The sequence below is a fragment of the Dipteris shenzhenensis genome, chromosome 14, assembly GCF_047967505.1.
Source record: "Dipteris shenzhenensis isolate YYH24624 ecotype China chromosome 14, Dip_SZ_1.0, whole genome shotgun sequence".
In the NCBI taxonomy this organism is placed as follows: domain Eukaryota; kingdom Viridiplantae; phylum Streptophyta; class Polypodiopsida; order Gleicheniales; family Dipteridaceae; genus Dipteris; species Dipteris shenzhenensis.
The window spans coordinates 47,963,613-47,977,520 of NC_141609.1; the positions used below are offsets into that span (position 1 = coordinate 47,963,613).

At 46.3% G+C, this 13,908-nt stretch overlaps 2 protein-coding genes across 2 annotated transcripts in view; both read left to right on the forward strand.

Annotated features, from left to right (window-relative positions):
* GLY3 (glyoxalase II 3) overlaps positions 1–13,908 on the forward strand; it is a 158,882-nt gene that overhangs the window by 126,624 nt on the left and 18,350 nt on the right. The window lies entirely within an intron of this gene.
* On the forward strand, positions 10,482–11,333 carry LOC147894745 (uncharacterized). The gene has a single exon (XM_087384613.1). It carries the CDS (start codon positions 10,497–10,499, stop codon positions 11,331–11,333), a length of 837 nt encoding a protein of 278 aa, XP_087240739.1. The 5' UTR covers positions 10,482–10,496.

Below are 13,908 nucleotides of genomic sequence, written 5' to 3' on the forward strand. Positions count from 1 at the left end.
CTTAAGGCATCCGCCACACTATTCAACGAATCCTTTCGATAACGTATTTCAAAATCAAAATCTTGCATTAATTCTGCCCATCTAGCTTTCCTTCCCCTCAATTCAGACCCATCACACACATACTTAATTGACTGATGATCAGTCAATACAAGGAACTTTGAACCATACAAGTAGTGTCTCCAAACCTTAAGGGCATACACTACAGCATAAAGTTCCTTTTCTAGTGTGGGCCAATGATATTGCATGTCGTCTAGCTTCTTACTCTCAAAAGCTACAGGTCTACCCTCTTGGAATAGAGCTGCCCCAATCACAAAATCACTCGCATCGGCCTCTAGAACATAAGGCCAGGTAGGATCGGGTAATGCAAGAACGGGTGCTTCCTTGATAGAAAACTTCAAGGTTTCAAAAACCTTGTTCATTGCATCATTCCAAGAGATCGGCTGGGTAGACCTGCGTCCACGACCTTTCAATATGTTTGTTAGGGGTGCCGTGATATGTGAATAATCACGCACAGACTTCCGTAGAAATACCGTAAATCCTAGGAAAGAACGAAGTTGTTTCACAGTCTGAGGAATAGGCCATTCTAAAACCTTCTGGATACGATCCAGATCAATGCTAATACCTTTAGAAGAAATCTTGTGTCCTAAGTAAATGATCTCCTTCATAAAGAAGTCACATTTACTCATCTTGGCATAGAGCTTATGCTGTCTTAGTATAACTAAGACAATCCGGAGGTGTCCTATGTGATCCTCAAGCGTTCGACTGTATACCAAGATGTCATCTAAGAATACTACAACGAATTTGCCCAGAAAATCTCGGAACAAATTGTTCATCATTTGCTGGAAGGTGGCAGGAGCATTGGTCAAACCAAAAGGTAATACAAGAAACTCGTAATGACCATACCTAGTTCGGAATGCGGTTCTATCTATGTGTTTAGCATAGATACAGATTTGGTGATAACCCGTACGCAAATCAATCTTAGTGAAATACTTCGCTCCGGCCAAACGGTCTATCAGATCATCGGAACGAGGTAGAGGGTATCGATTCTTAATTGTCACTTTATTTAATCGTTTATAATCTATACACATTCTCCATGTAGAATCTTTCTTCTTTCTTAAGAGGACAGGTGCACCCCAAGGTGATTTACTTGGGTGAATATAGCCCATATTCAGGTAATCCTGTAGCTGTGAAGCTAGCTCATCCTCCTCTAGCTGGCTCATCCTATAAGGTGGTACACTAATAGGTTGAGCCCCTGGGACTAAGTCTATGCGATGATCTACTGCCCGTTCTGGAGGTAAAGCTACCGGTAGTTGAGCAGGGAATACATCCTTAAAACTATCTAACAACATTCTCAATTCACGGTGTTCAAACACACTTAAATCATTCTTGTTAATTACAGAGACAACAAATGAAGAAAGTGGAATCAAAACACACTGATAGACATCATAATGAGAAGTGTTTAATATATTCCAAAGCTGCATTGCAGATACAATAGGTCCCTAAAGAGGGAATTTTATCACACTGAATACAAAATTGGGTGTCCTTATCTACAAAAGAAAGAGTATGCTCCGTCCATCCAATGTGAATATTGTGGGTTTTAAACCACTCTATTCCGATTAACAAGTCTACATGCTCCAAGTGCATAACATAACACGTAAGAGCCCCTATGTAAGCTTGAATCCGGATAGGAAGCGCTTCAATCTTGCGATCCCAAAACTGCTTCCTAGCTGGAAGCTGCACCTCATAGGTGTGATCGCTAGGTATCGTGGACAGCCCCATCTTCTGCACAAATTTGTAATTAACAAAGTTGTGAGAGCTGCCTGGGTCAAAGAGAATGTGAACCTCTGCCCGGGTCAAAGAGAATGTGAACCTGTTGGTCCCTAACTTCTCCATAAACTCGGAAAAGATCATGGGAACCAAACAATGAAGTATTGAAAGTGCAATTACAAGAAAGTGGGCAGGTAATGACATTTACAGAAATACCTGTCATCGAAACTTGGTTCGCTCCCTTGGCTGTGGTACGTGGACCCGCCTGGAGCTTCGGTCCGAGCGCTAACTTTTGATTCTTGCGCTTTGGACATTCGTTCTTGGTGTGGCCCCGCTCCTCGCAGTAGAAGCAACGTCCTTCTTTCTTAAGCTTCAATGTACGAAGGAAACGGGCTCGACCATTCTTTGCCTGAGTCAAGTGTTTCTTGGAGGCGTTGTCTATAGACTTCGTCTCCCCGGTACCAGTCGTAGACTGAAAGAACTTACGTTTGTTCTTTCCACTCGTGTCGGAAACTGTAGTTGCCTTTGCACCGGCCATGGTATCATCATAAATACGCACGTAATTCATGGCCTCTTGCAACGTTGTACATTTGTTATTCTTAATCTGCAACTTGTACGAATCTGGCAAACCATCCACAAAGAAACCTAACAAGGTCATTGGATCCATCTTTGTGGCCCTGGTCTGCAGATCTCGAAACCTTTGAAGATAAACTTCAAATGACAAATTCAGCTTAGACATATCGAGGGCTTTAAGCTTGCCAACGATATCATAATCGTCCTCCTTCTTCAGGAACTCCTTCCTGAAGACCCCTTCGAAATCTATCCATGTAACCGGCTTAGGTTGAAGTTCCTTCCACCATAACAAAGCCTTTCCTGACATGAAACCGGCTGCAAGCTGTATTTTCTTTTCATCTGGGTATGGGTGGAACTGGAAGTGTACCTGCCACTTGTGCAACCAAGTGTCAACAACCTCCTTAGTTAGAGACTTTTGATCTCCGGGAAAAGGGTCTGGAGTTATGTTCGGACCTAGCACTGAAGCCATGGCATCCACATGCGTGAGTGCCTGCACAGTGCTAGTCAGAAGGGTGAGAGTCGTCTGAATCCCTTGGAGTTGCTGTGTCAACCCCGTTTGATTCGCATTAACCTGCTCGAATTTTCCATCCAGAGCAGTGGTGAATTCACTGAAGGCCTTCTTCGTAATCAGATCGTCATAAAGACCCTGGTCTTCCTCAGCAGGGTAATCCAAATCCTGATCTCCCATGGCAAACTCGGGATTTACAGAATCAGACATGTCTGAAATCTGATTTGAAAGAATATAAAACTGAGAGAAATAACTGGGGGAATCGAAGCTAGAAGGAGAGTGGAGCAGAGAAAAAACCGTCCCAAGAGATTCTGACGAAGAAAGAGGAGCCGGTCGAAAGAAGATGCTGGAAACTGACGAACAGCGGGCGTAGATGATCCCGGAGTCTTTCCTTCTTGGTTTCGCTGCAACCTGCAGTGTACGAAAATCTGCAGCAGACCGTACCGTACGGAATCCTCCCGCTGGCTGTACTGATTCTGACGCAGTCTGTACGGATGCCTGTCACAGGCTGTACGGACTGTCGCAGGCTGTACAGTTGCTGACGCAGGCTGTACGAATGCTGAAGTGAGCTGTACGATAGCCTGTCACAGGCTGTACCGAATTCTGACGGAGGCTGTACGGTAGCCTGTCGCAGGCTATACCGAATCTTGATGGCGCAATCCAATCGATGGGCAAGGAGGGCTTCTTGCGCACACTAGGTGAGGCTATGGCTGAGCTTGGGTCCTTGCCAATCTATATAGGGGATAGGGCAGCTAATCTAGGAAGCCATGCTTCCCAGAAAAGCTCACCCTCCCAAACTTGGAGGGTGGTGCTTTTTCGAAAAAAGCAACACCTCCCATAGAGTGGCCGCACCCTGCTCCAGCCCGTAGCGCACCTCCCTGCCTGGCCGAATTACCTTCCAGCCATGGCGCACCTCTTAGCCACTCGCACTTGCATCCACTGCCTCTATGCAGCCCTGACCAGCAACGAAAACTCCCTCGCCTTCCACTCAGCTCTTCTCACGCCTCTCCTACCTTCATCTCCACTCTCTCCTAGCTACGCCTCAACCCTCTCTCACTAATTCCTTCAGAAATTCCGAAATCTAGACTCTCCTTCTCCTACCTTTTTCCTACATCCTGACCACCCCCGATAACCCATGAACTAACAAGAACTTGCAGCAGCAAATTTCGAAATTAGGGCATACCTGGAGGAAGAAATCGTCCAAAGTTTTTGCATCAGAAGTTCCTACCTCAGGAGTTGGCTCTGATACCAACTGACACGTCCCAGCACTCCTGAAACCTCTGATTTGCAAACGAACACACACAACGTAAGAAACTGAGCAGGCTGCTCACCACCCAACCATGACATCTACGGGATGTGATCCCGAATCAGGAGATGTCCCCTCCGAGCCACGAGCTGAGCTACTGGCACGAACTCCCAACCAGATCCAAACCAGCCCGGTGTCCCATACCACCAGTAGTGCGGTGAAGCCTGGGATCTGCTACTGGGCCTTGGGCTATGCTAAGATGCAGGCGCGCGTCCGCGACTCAATCCAGGATCAGACCTAGCACCTGGAAACAAAACTTGCTCCCATCGGCTCCCTGAGAACTGGACCCCTGGGCCCTTTTATAGACTTGGGCCCCAAGCGCCAAAAATAGCGAAGACCTCAAACTGGTTCATACCCTTGCCACTCAACCCGAGAATCAAGCCTGCCTAGCTCTAGGCCTCCCCAGGCTACCTGAGCTAGTCTTGTGTACCCAGTACACGTCAGATACCAATCCGTGCACATGACAAGGAGTGAGTAGAGGTAAGGAGGCCACACTATGTAAAATATTTTGAAACCATGCTGTGTATTTTTTTTTTTTGAAACCCCTCCTCCTCCCTACACATGGCTGTGCCATGCAGGAAGGAGGAGGAAAGGGGGGATCGAATATTTCTGCAGAGGGTGGTAATTGCAAGTACATAGCTTGTAGGAGAGAGATATGCAGAGTATAGTAGAAAGCACGGAATTTTAAGGTGAAGATCTTACATGACACAAAGGCAATGCTACATGAATCGTGAGTCAGCGAGTATGTTGGATTGGGAATCAGATGCATTTGTTTGGACCAATTCTATAATCAGCAATGTGTGCATGCAATTTAAGGAGGTGAGTGACAAAAATCCGCTGCTTGTCGAGGATGTTGGTGTCATCCAAAAAAAGTGTGTATAGATAGATAGATAGATGGATGGATGGATGGATGGATGGATATATATATATATATATATATATATATATATAGAGAGAGAGAGAGAGAGAGAGAGAGAGAGAGAGAGAGAATGTATGTATGGTTGTAAGTACACATTTTCCTATATCATGAAAAGGAGTCCCCAGAGTGGGGAGCTCAATATTACATCATGAGAAGATTTCATTATATGATAAGAAGACAGCATGATCTATATGATGGGTTTGCAGACAATCAAAGAAAGATTGTCGTAGAGAGATTTACAAAACAAGGTGAATGATGATCATCATTCATAAGGCCTGCCCAAGATGATGAACTGGAAGCTCGGAGAGAGAGAGAGAGAGAGAGAAAGATGGAGGGAAGAAAATAAGAAATGGATGCTGAATAAGCGAGAGCCAAGAGTCCTGCTTTTGCAAATAGAAGAAGCCGATTTTCTCTTTGGAAAAAGAGGAATGATAACTAAGCCCCCTGCCCCTCATGGGGCATGCCAAAAATCAAACAGTTACAAACAAGGAAATGTGAAACATTTTATCATTGTATGTCATCTCTATTTGGCCAACTCGCCATGCATATTTACACACGAATTGCATTGCCTTAAGTTTGTCTCAACAAAATTTAGGTTGTAGGCAACATGTCAATAGATTATTAAGAAACAACCCTTTTTCTAGAGTGTCCAACAATATCTAAATCCTTATCCAAAAAGTTTTGAGACCAATTGTCTTTCCACATACAAGGAATTGAGCTACATTACCTTTCTTAGGTGTCAATGATGGAAGTAAATATTGTACAAAACAAAATTCAAACCAAAACCCTTCTCCCACAATGCCATACACACTCCTTTGTGTAAAAGAAAGAAAGAAAGTTTATTAAAGTCTTCGGAAGACCGATGGGTCTATGAGACTGTGAAAATCTTGATACAACGAGCTATGGTAGTGGAGCTACTAAACGAGCGTCCATATCAATGCAAAATGCAAAATGCCAAAAATGTAGAATGGCAGTACTAAGTCCTAAGTACAACATAGTGATGTCGGTGGTCGACTATATATCAATCTCAGCATCATCATCAACATCATCATCATCCTAAGCAACAACAAGATATCAGGATGGATGAGGCAGTGGAGGCATGAAGTCGGCAATAGAGTGCTGTCGGCCACTCAGAGGTGCGGTCCTGGCACGTCTCTTGGTCGTAGCTCTACGTCTAACCTTGGCTACTGCGACCCCCGTTGGTCAGGCTTCAACTCTAAACAAGGAGGGGATGTCTGCAAGTGTGATCTGTGTGTCGACCCTCTGTCTGAGCTGTCGGGTGACGGGTTCTGGGTCACGGTCATGTCGAGGCCTCGTCTCATTGGGGTCCATGTGATCTAGCTGAAAGAACTCCGTGATAGAGCTCTGAGAGGGATCAACCGAGGAAGAAGTCTGCTCCTGTCTCCGTGCTCGGAGTATCCTCTCGCGGTGTCTAAGTGCCTCATGAATGAAACTTGCCAAACACCGCTGGTCTGGGTAGGAGAGGAAATGGGCTAAAATCCCATAACTATCTCTGAAGAGGCAGTGGAAACGTCCTCGGATCTCATAGTACACAGGACACTTGAAGATGAAATGCTCCTCTGTCTCAACCTCCTGTATGTCACATAGTGTGCATATGCGCTGCTCCCTGGGTAGTCGCTCTGCTCTGCCGCTCTCGATGCGAAGTCTGTGTGAAGAGACCCGGAACTGCCCAAGAGAGATCCTCATCGAGTGGGGTAGGTGAATCTGTGTGTATCTTGGTGGGTCAATGAAACCCTCTGCTGTGATATGTAAGAAGTGATCTTTGTAGAAGCTAAGCTTCACTGGGAGTTCACTCGGTTCCAACCAGGTCCGAAAAGTGTGTAGCTGTAGTAGATCCTCACGGATAACGTGGTTGACCTCGTGTGATAAGAGGGGAGAGAACGGAGCATCCATGCTATACTGGAAGGGAGGTAGTCTATCCATGTGGAGCCCCAGTCGCTCAAACCATCTCTCTGTACGTGCATACCAGTACCTCTGATCTCCTCCTGCTGCAAGTGCATTAGAAGAGGATAAAGCTATCCATGGTAGCCTGCTACGCCCCGAGGTATAATCCCCATATTCCCTAACTCGGTACAGATATGTGATGACGTGAAATGCAGCATCTAGCTGTAAAGGGGGTGACCCAAACTCAGCCTGAATGATCTGGTGAGGAACGGATGACTTACCACGAATCATCCGTGATAGCATGAGAACCTGTAGCCACTCCACACGGGCCCACTCTGTATCCGACAAGTCTGGCCCCCAACAAGGACTGCCGTACATCCCCGCTGGGCGAGCCAGGGAGTCAAAAAGCAACCTCTTGGTGCGTGGATCCTGAAAGTGTGAGCGGAAGCACTGCCTCTCTAGCTTGGCCAATGAGGCATACCCTCTACTCAAGCGTGCCTGCATCGTGGGTCTCATAGTGAAGCTCGGCGGTCCAGAGAAGATAAGTGTATAATGAAACTATCTCAACAGATGACCCCGCAAATGTGAACTGCTCCTGACGCATGATGGCTCGAGATGTATTGAAGATCATGACCTTGGTTTTACCCAGGTTGACCTTCAAATCATGAGACTCACAAAAGGACTGTAGTGCGTCTAGGTGTCTTTGAAGCCCCTCTGCTGAGGAAGACAAGAGAGCCACGTCATCTGCATAGAGCAAAATCTGGATCAGCGTGCCTGCAAGAGAGCAACCTACACCCCCCTGTGTCTGCATCACTGTCTCAAGCTCGTCAATGTAGAGGCCAAACAAGGTAGGCGACAAAGGACACCCTTGTTTGACCCCGATGGTACTCATGATCTCGTCTATCCACCCGGATCCTACCCGAACTCTGCCAGAAACTCTCTCGTAAAGTGCCATGACAGCCCAAATGATCTCCTGGTCATAACCCAAGTCCTGTAGGCACCGTATGAGGCGGGCTCTTGGGGCTGTGTCAAATGCCTTGCGAAAATCCACAAAGCAACAATAAACCCTCTGCTTCCGTGATCTCGCCTCCTCGATGATACATCTGAGCGTCAGAATGTGGTCCATGGTTCCATGATCACGCCGGAATCCGGCCTGTCCTGCTGCTCTGAGTCCTCGACACTCTGCAAGTTTGCTAACCTCGGAGTCAAGTACTGATGCATAAATCTTGGACATGACACGCCCAATCATAATGGTCCTGTAGTTCTCCGGGCTCATGGGATCCCCTGCCTTGTGGATGGGTGAGATAGTGTTAATGGTCCAAGTGTGTGGAAATCCCAAACAAACCGCTTCATTAAAAAGCTTTGCTAAGATCGGGGCTAGGAGGTTAATCCCATATGCAATGAACTCAGTACATAGTCCCTCATGATCCTTCGCTCGGCCTTTATGAAGTTTCATTACAGCATCCTTTACCCCTCCTCTAGTGAAGAGCATTGTTGCATCCGTACGCGTACGGTCAGTTTTTCCGTACGGCCGTACGTACGGACGTCCGTACGGATTTCCGTACGTGACTTTTTTTGGGGGTTAAAAAATTGGGATGCGTACCTTATATTGTTGCTGGGCTGCGATGTTCGAAATTCGAATCCGGATTCCGTACGACATCCTTGCGAAGGCTTCCGTACTGTTCACCGTCGACCGACGCTCTGCTTGCAGGCTGGCCGCTACACACCGACCATTGCTGCCTCAAGAGCCTATTTAGGCTGACGTTTGCTTCTATTTAGGCAGGCTGCAGCCCTTTGCCCTCTTCTAAGCTTCTTCTGCACCTTGCTCAGTGCTGCCCTCTTCTTCAGTCCCGACTCCCGAGTCCCCTCAGCCCTTCACTCTTCTAAGTTCTTCAGTTTGCCCTCTTCTTCAGCACCTTGCTGCCCTCTATTTAGACAGCCCTTTGCCCTCTTATACTTGCTTTGGAGGTGAGTGGTCACCGTACAGTTGCAGCCCGCAGCTTGCCTCTACGCTCTACCTGCTCCAAGTGTCAAGGTAAATGCAATGGCTGCTTTTTTTTCCTGTTTTGCAGCAAGTGCTCTCTCTTTAGTTGATGCCATCTAACAGGGCAGCCTGCAAGGACTTCAAGCCCTCTTTGGAAATTGTTCCTTTGCCCAATGCCTTATTTGCCCTCTTTTGCAAATTTGCAGCTTGTAGATCTACAAATGGGAAGACAAAAAGGACCAGAATGGGAATTTGTAGAGGCCTTGAAGCCTTTGGGCAAGGGCCAATTCACTTATAAATGTAAATATTGCCCTCATTCATGGGATGGAGGACCGACCCGTATAAGGGCACATTTTCTTGGGCTCACAGGCTTGGGGGTTGACAAGTGTACTGCTCCTCTTGAAAATGTGAAAGATACTTGTCGAAGATTGCAGGCAAAGGTGGCCCTAAAAACTGCTGCAAAACAGCTTGTTGAAGATGTGGCTGATTTGGGAGATGCCTCAGTGAGTGGTACTGCAAGTGGAAATGCATCTGGCAGTGCATATGAGCCAAAGCAAAAGAAGTTGAAGACGTCAAAGGGAACCTTGGAAAAGGCATGGGAGTCACAAGCACGGAAGGATGCATACATTGCTCTCCGTCGTTTTTTCTTTGCAGGGGATATTCCTCATTGGAAGGTGAGGAGCCCTTATTTTTTGGAGATGGTTCGTGCCATTGGCCAAGTTGGGCCTACCTTCAAGCCTCCATCCTACAATGTTTTGCGCACAACGGAGCTAACTAATGAAGCAGTATGCATAGATCAAGAGATGCTACAGTTTCGGGATAAGTGGAAAAAATATGGCTGCACCATAACTTGTGATGGTTGGTCTGACACTCGACGCCGGCCTATAATCAATATTATGGTCTCATGCATATATGGTTCAGCCTTCTTGAAGTCCGTGGACACAAGTGGGCAGTACATCTTTGGGATACTGAAAGATGCCATTCTTGATGTTGGGGCTGAAAATGTGGTGCAGGTGTGTATGGACAATGCATCTAACTGTGTGCGGGCAGGAGAATTGGTGGAGGAAGAGTGGCCTCACATTTTCTATACTAGATGCACATGCCATTGCCTTGACCTCTTGTTTGAGGACATTGGAAAGCTTCCATGGGTAAAGCCAGTGTTGGTACATGCTAACATGATTGTGACATATGTTACCCGGAAACACACCGTGTTAGCAATGTATAGAAAATTCAGCAAGAAGGAATTGGTGAAGCCAGCACAAACACGGTTTGCTTACATGTTTATCATGTTAGCAAACTTGTTGGATGAGAGGGTATACAATGGATTGTGTCGCATGGTTGTCAGTGATGAGTATTGCAAGAAGAAGGTGTCACGCACTGTGAAAGCACAACAGGTGTCTTCTATTATATTGGGTGCTTCATTTTGGCAAGATGCAAGACTCATTGTGAAGCTTTGTGCACCTATTTTGAAGATCCTTCGCCTGGCTGATAGGGAAGGGGCTACATGGGACTTGTATATGAACTCACTGATCGGATGGTCGAGAAGATGGCAACTATTGATGGGATTGAATCCTCAAAGCTGGCTGATGTTAGAGCCTTATGTGTTGACAGGTGGAATATGATGCATTCTCCATTGCATGCGGCAGCATTTGTTCTCCATCCTTTTTGGAGAGAGAAAAATCCAGATAGTGACAAGGAGGTGCACGATGGGTGGATGGATGCCATAGAGCGGTACACCAAGTATGATGTTGACAGCCAAGGCACCTTATGTGATGAGTTGGATATTTACAAATCCATGTCAGGCACATTTGCTCGTGCGATTGCAAAGGATGAAAAGAGAATGCACCAAGGGGTGAAATGGTGGGAGACATTTGGGGCTCACACACCAAATTTACAGCGGTTAGCTCTTCGAGTGCTCTCGCAAGGCACATGTGCTTCTCCTTGTGAGAGGAATTGGAGCACATTCTCTCTTATCCATACTAAAAGAAGGAATAGACTGCTTCCAAAGAATACCGAGAAATTAGTATACATCCATACTAATTTGCGTCTCATTTCCAAAATCAAGGAAAGGGGATTTGAGAAGATAGAAGTGACCCTAGAAATGATCAACAAGGAGAAGGATGATGATAGGCTGCTAGCGAGGCAAGCAGATACAGAGGGAGAAGACATTGCAGCCCCTATTGTTACACTTACAGGAACGATGGATGTTGCTGCAGCTTCAAGCAGCTCTAGTCTTTTGGAGTTCCATGGCGAGGCAGATGAGGATGATAGTGATGAGGAGGAGGAGGAGGATGAGGAGGGTGGAGGCATTGATGCAGATGATGATGAGGATGAGGATGAGCAAGAGGATGAGAATGAAGATGCAGCTTGAGGCTGTGGCACACTGGCAGCCTTTTCTTTATGATGTGTAGCCGAAATGGTGACCCTTGCGGGTTCCCGTTTGGCCACGTCAACTCATCTGGAAGTCTCCTCAATAGCAGATTGCATGCTCGCAATCTGTGCCTCGACCACCGGGGTACTCCCTGGGACAGTGTGTATGGCTGTGACCTCCTGTCGGAGCTGCATGATATCCTGTCTGAGTCCCTGAATAAGACCCGCCTGCTCCCGAATGGCCCTATCCTGCTCTTGTATGATGTGGCTCTGTTCCTGGTTGGAGCGGACCTGTAGAAGTGGTGAGATCATTGAAAAAGGACGGCAACTATTGTTCTGCGTCCCAAGTGAAATTTGAGGTTCTACAAGCAGGTGTTGCTTAACTGTTACAGATGACACAATGCCCTTTTCTCGGTCAACATACAGTTGACCGCCTAGAGGTAAAGATTTTTGACTAAGAAGGTAATACCTTGAGAGGGATAAATGTTGTGCAGCTGATTAGGAGTCTTTAAGAGCTGCAAGACCATGGTGTAGACTGCAAGGACCATGGTGGAGATGATATGTGAGAGTTGCGAAGCGAATTGGTGATGCGTGCATACACTTTCGAGTGGGAAACGAAGAGAAGTAGGGTAGATGGCTACAGCTTCTTTTCGTGGCTTTTGCATAGACTCATTTTTGCTGCTGTTGCCAAACAAGCTCCGGTTGTAGTCTACCAATACTTTCCAGCAGCCTGCTGAAGATCTCCTTAATTGCAATCCGGGTCCTTGAAGAAGGTATACTTGATTCGAAGGTTTCTATATACCCATCACCTATGCATTATGCTGGGCTGAGTGAGGTTCAATGGCACGCAAAGGCTCCTATCAATGTCGGTGAGGACTTTATATCGTTGATCGTGATCCTTCTGGCATGGGGCATCCAACCCAGAAGCGTGATCTGTACGACCCTGATCATGGCGGCCTTGAGCACCTAAACATTCTACCATTCAGGGTATCCATTTCACAAAGTACTAGTGACCTGTCTCTTCTTAAATTCACCTTGCTGCAAATGGTAAATACAACATGGCAAAATTAGTAGATGCCTGTGTCATGGAAAAAGGGTCTTCTCAAGCTGATTCCAAAAAAGCAGCTATGTGATTCACTTGGTGATTGGAGGCCAATCACGCTCATGCCAGTCATTTACAAGATCATTGCCAAAATGGTGGTTGATCGGATTAAAGGTTATTTGCATGATGGGTTGCCTCCCTCCCAATATGGCTTTGTTCCACATCGCCATATCACAAATAGCATTGCCAATGCTTATATTAGTATTGAATATGCCAAATACATGCAACAGGATGTTCTACTCTTGCAAGTAGATATTGTAAAAGCCTTTGACACAGTTCAATGGGATTTCATCTTGCAAACTATGCAAGCTTTGGGGTTTGGACAAAAAATGCAGCAGTTTATTTACTGGCTTCACAGAGATAGCAATGCGGCTTGCATTCTTTCTGGGGATATCTCTAATGAGTGGACTCTTCGTTGTTCGGTTTGCCAGGGATGCCCTCTCAGTGCTTTACTGTATGCCATTGCTACTCATCCTATGCTGCAATATATTGATCATCTTGTGGCTACAGGATCACTTCATGGCTTGGAATTGGATGCTAATCGTAGCATGGTTGCTCAAGCATATGCTGATGATTCTTTCTTTACCCCGAAGAATACGCCCCATGATCTTGGTGCCTTGATGCAGGCCCTCTCTGTTTATGGTTTGGCAGCTGGTCTTCATGTTAATTTTCAGAAGTCTAAGCTGCTCCCTTTGCATTCCAAATACTGGCATAGTCTATTATGGACTGGGGATATCATTCCACCCACTCAGTTTGTCCGTCATCTTGGCTAGTCTTTGGGGTGGGAACTCACTCATTTGGCAATCGGACCTCCAATCCTGCTTTGCGTGCCCATTTCACCTCATCTTCTAATCGCCAAGGGATGCGTGCAGGCCTATATGGCTGCTTCTCTATTCGCGTTTGTATCCTGCACCTTCTCTCTTGTTCTTGCTGTCTATTTTCGTCAACTGCAAGTGTTGCTCGCAAGGTGTGTGTGTGGGTGGCGTGAGTGTGGGGCTTTTTGGGGGTTTTGGGTTTTTTTCGAATTTCTAGAAACGACTTTTCAATTCGAAGCTTGCTGCTGCTGCTTCAATAGTGAGACCATCCCATCCTGGAGATTTCCATCTGTTGGGGTAAAGGCCAATGGCCTAGTATATACCCCTTTGTACCATACATACATAATAAGAGCTTACCTTGATCTGGGCTTTCAGTGAAGGGAAGTTCAAGTTCCAAAGCCTGAGCATCCGATAGAATTGGATGAATATGCTGCAAAAGAAGCTGACGTGTAGACACGACCCGAGGAGAAAGAGTATCCACATGCCCAAAATGAGCGGAGAAGTGCTGCACGCATAAATCAGCAAGCTCTGAACAAGATGTTGACCAAGAGCCATCAGGCATCCGGATCCCAATAGATATTGGTAGCTTGTCTTTTGTAGTGTAAACTCTTAAAAAATAGCTTGGAAGAGCAGCCTTTATCCAAAAATGCCCGTTGTCT

Coding starts and splice junctions, on each gene's coding strand:
- LOC147894745 (XM_087384613.1), top strand. CDS start 10,497: ATGGTCGAGAAGATGGCAACTATTGATGGGATTGAATCCTCAAAGCTG.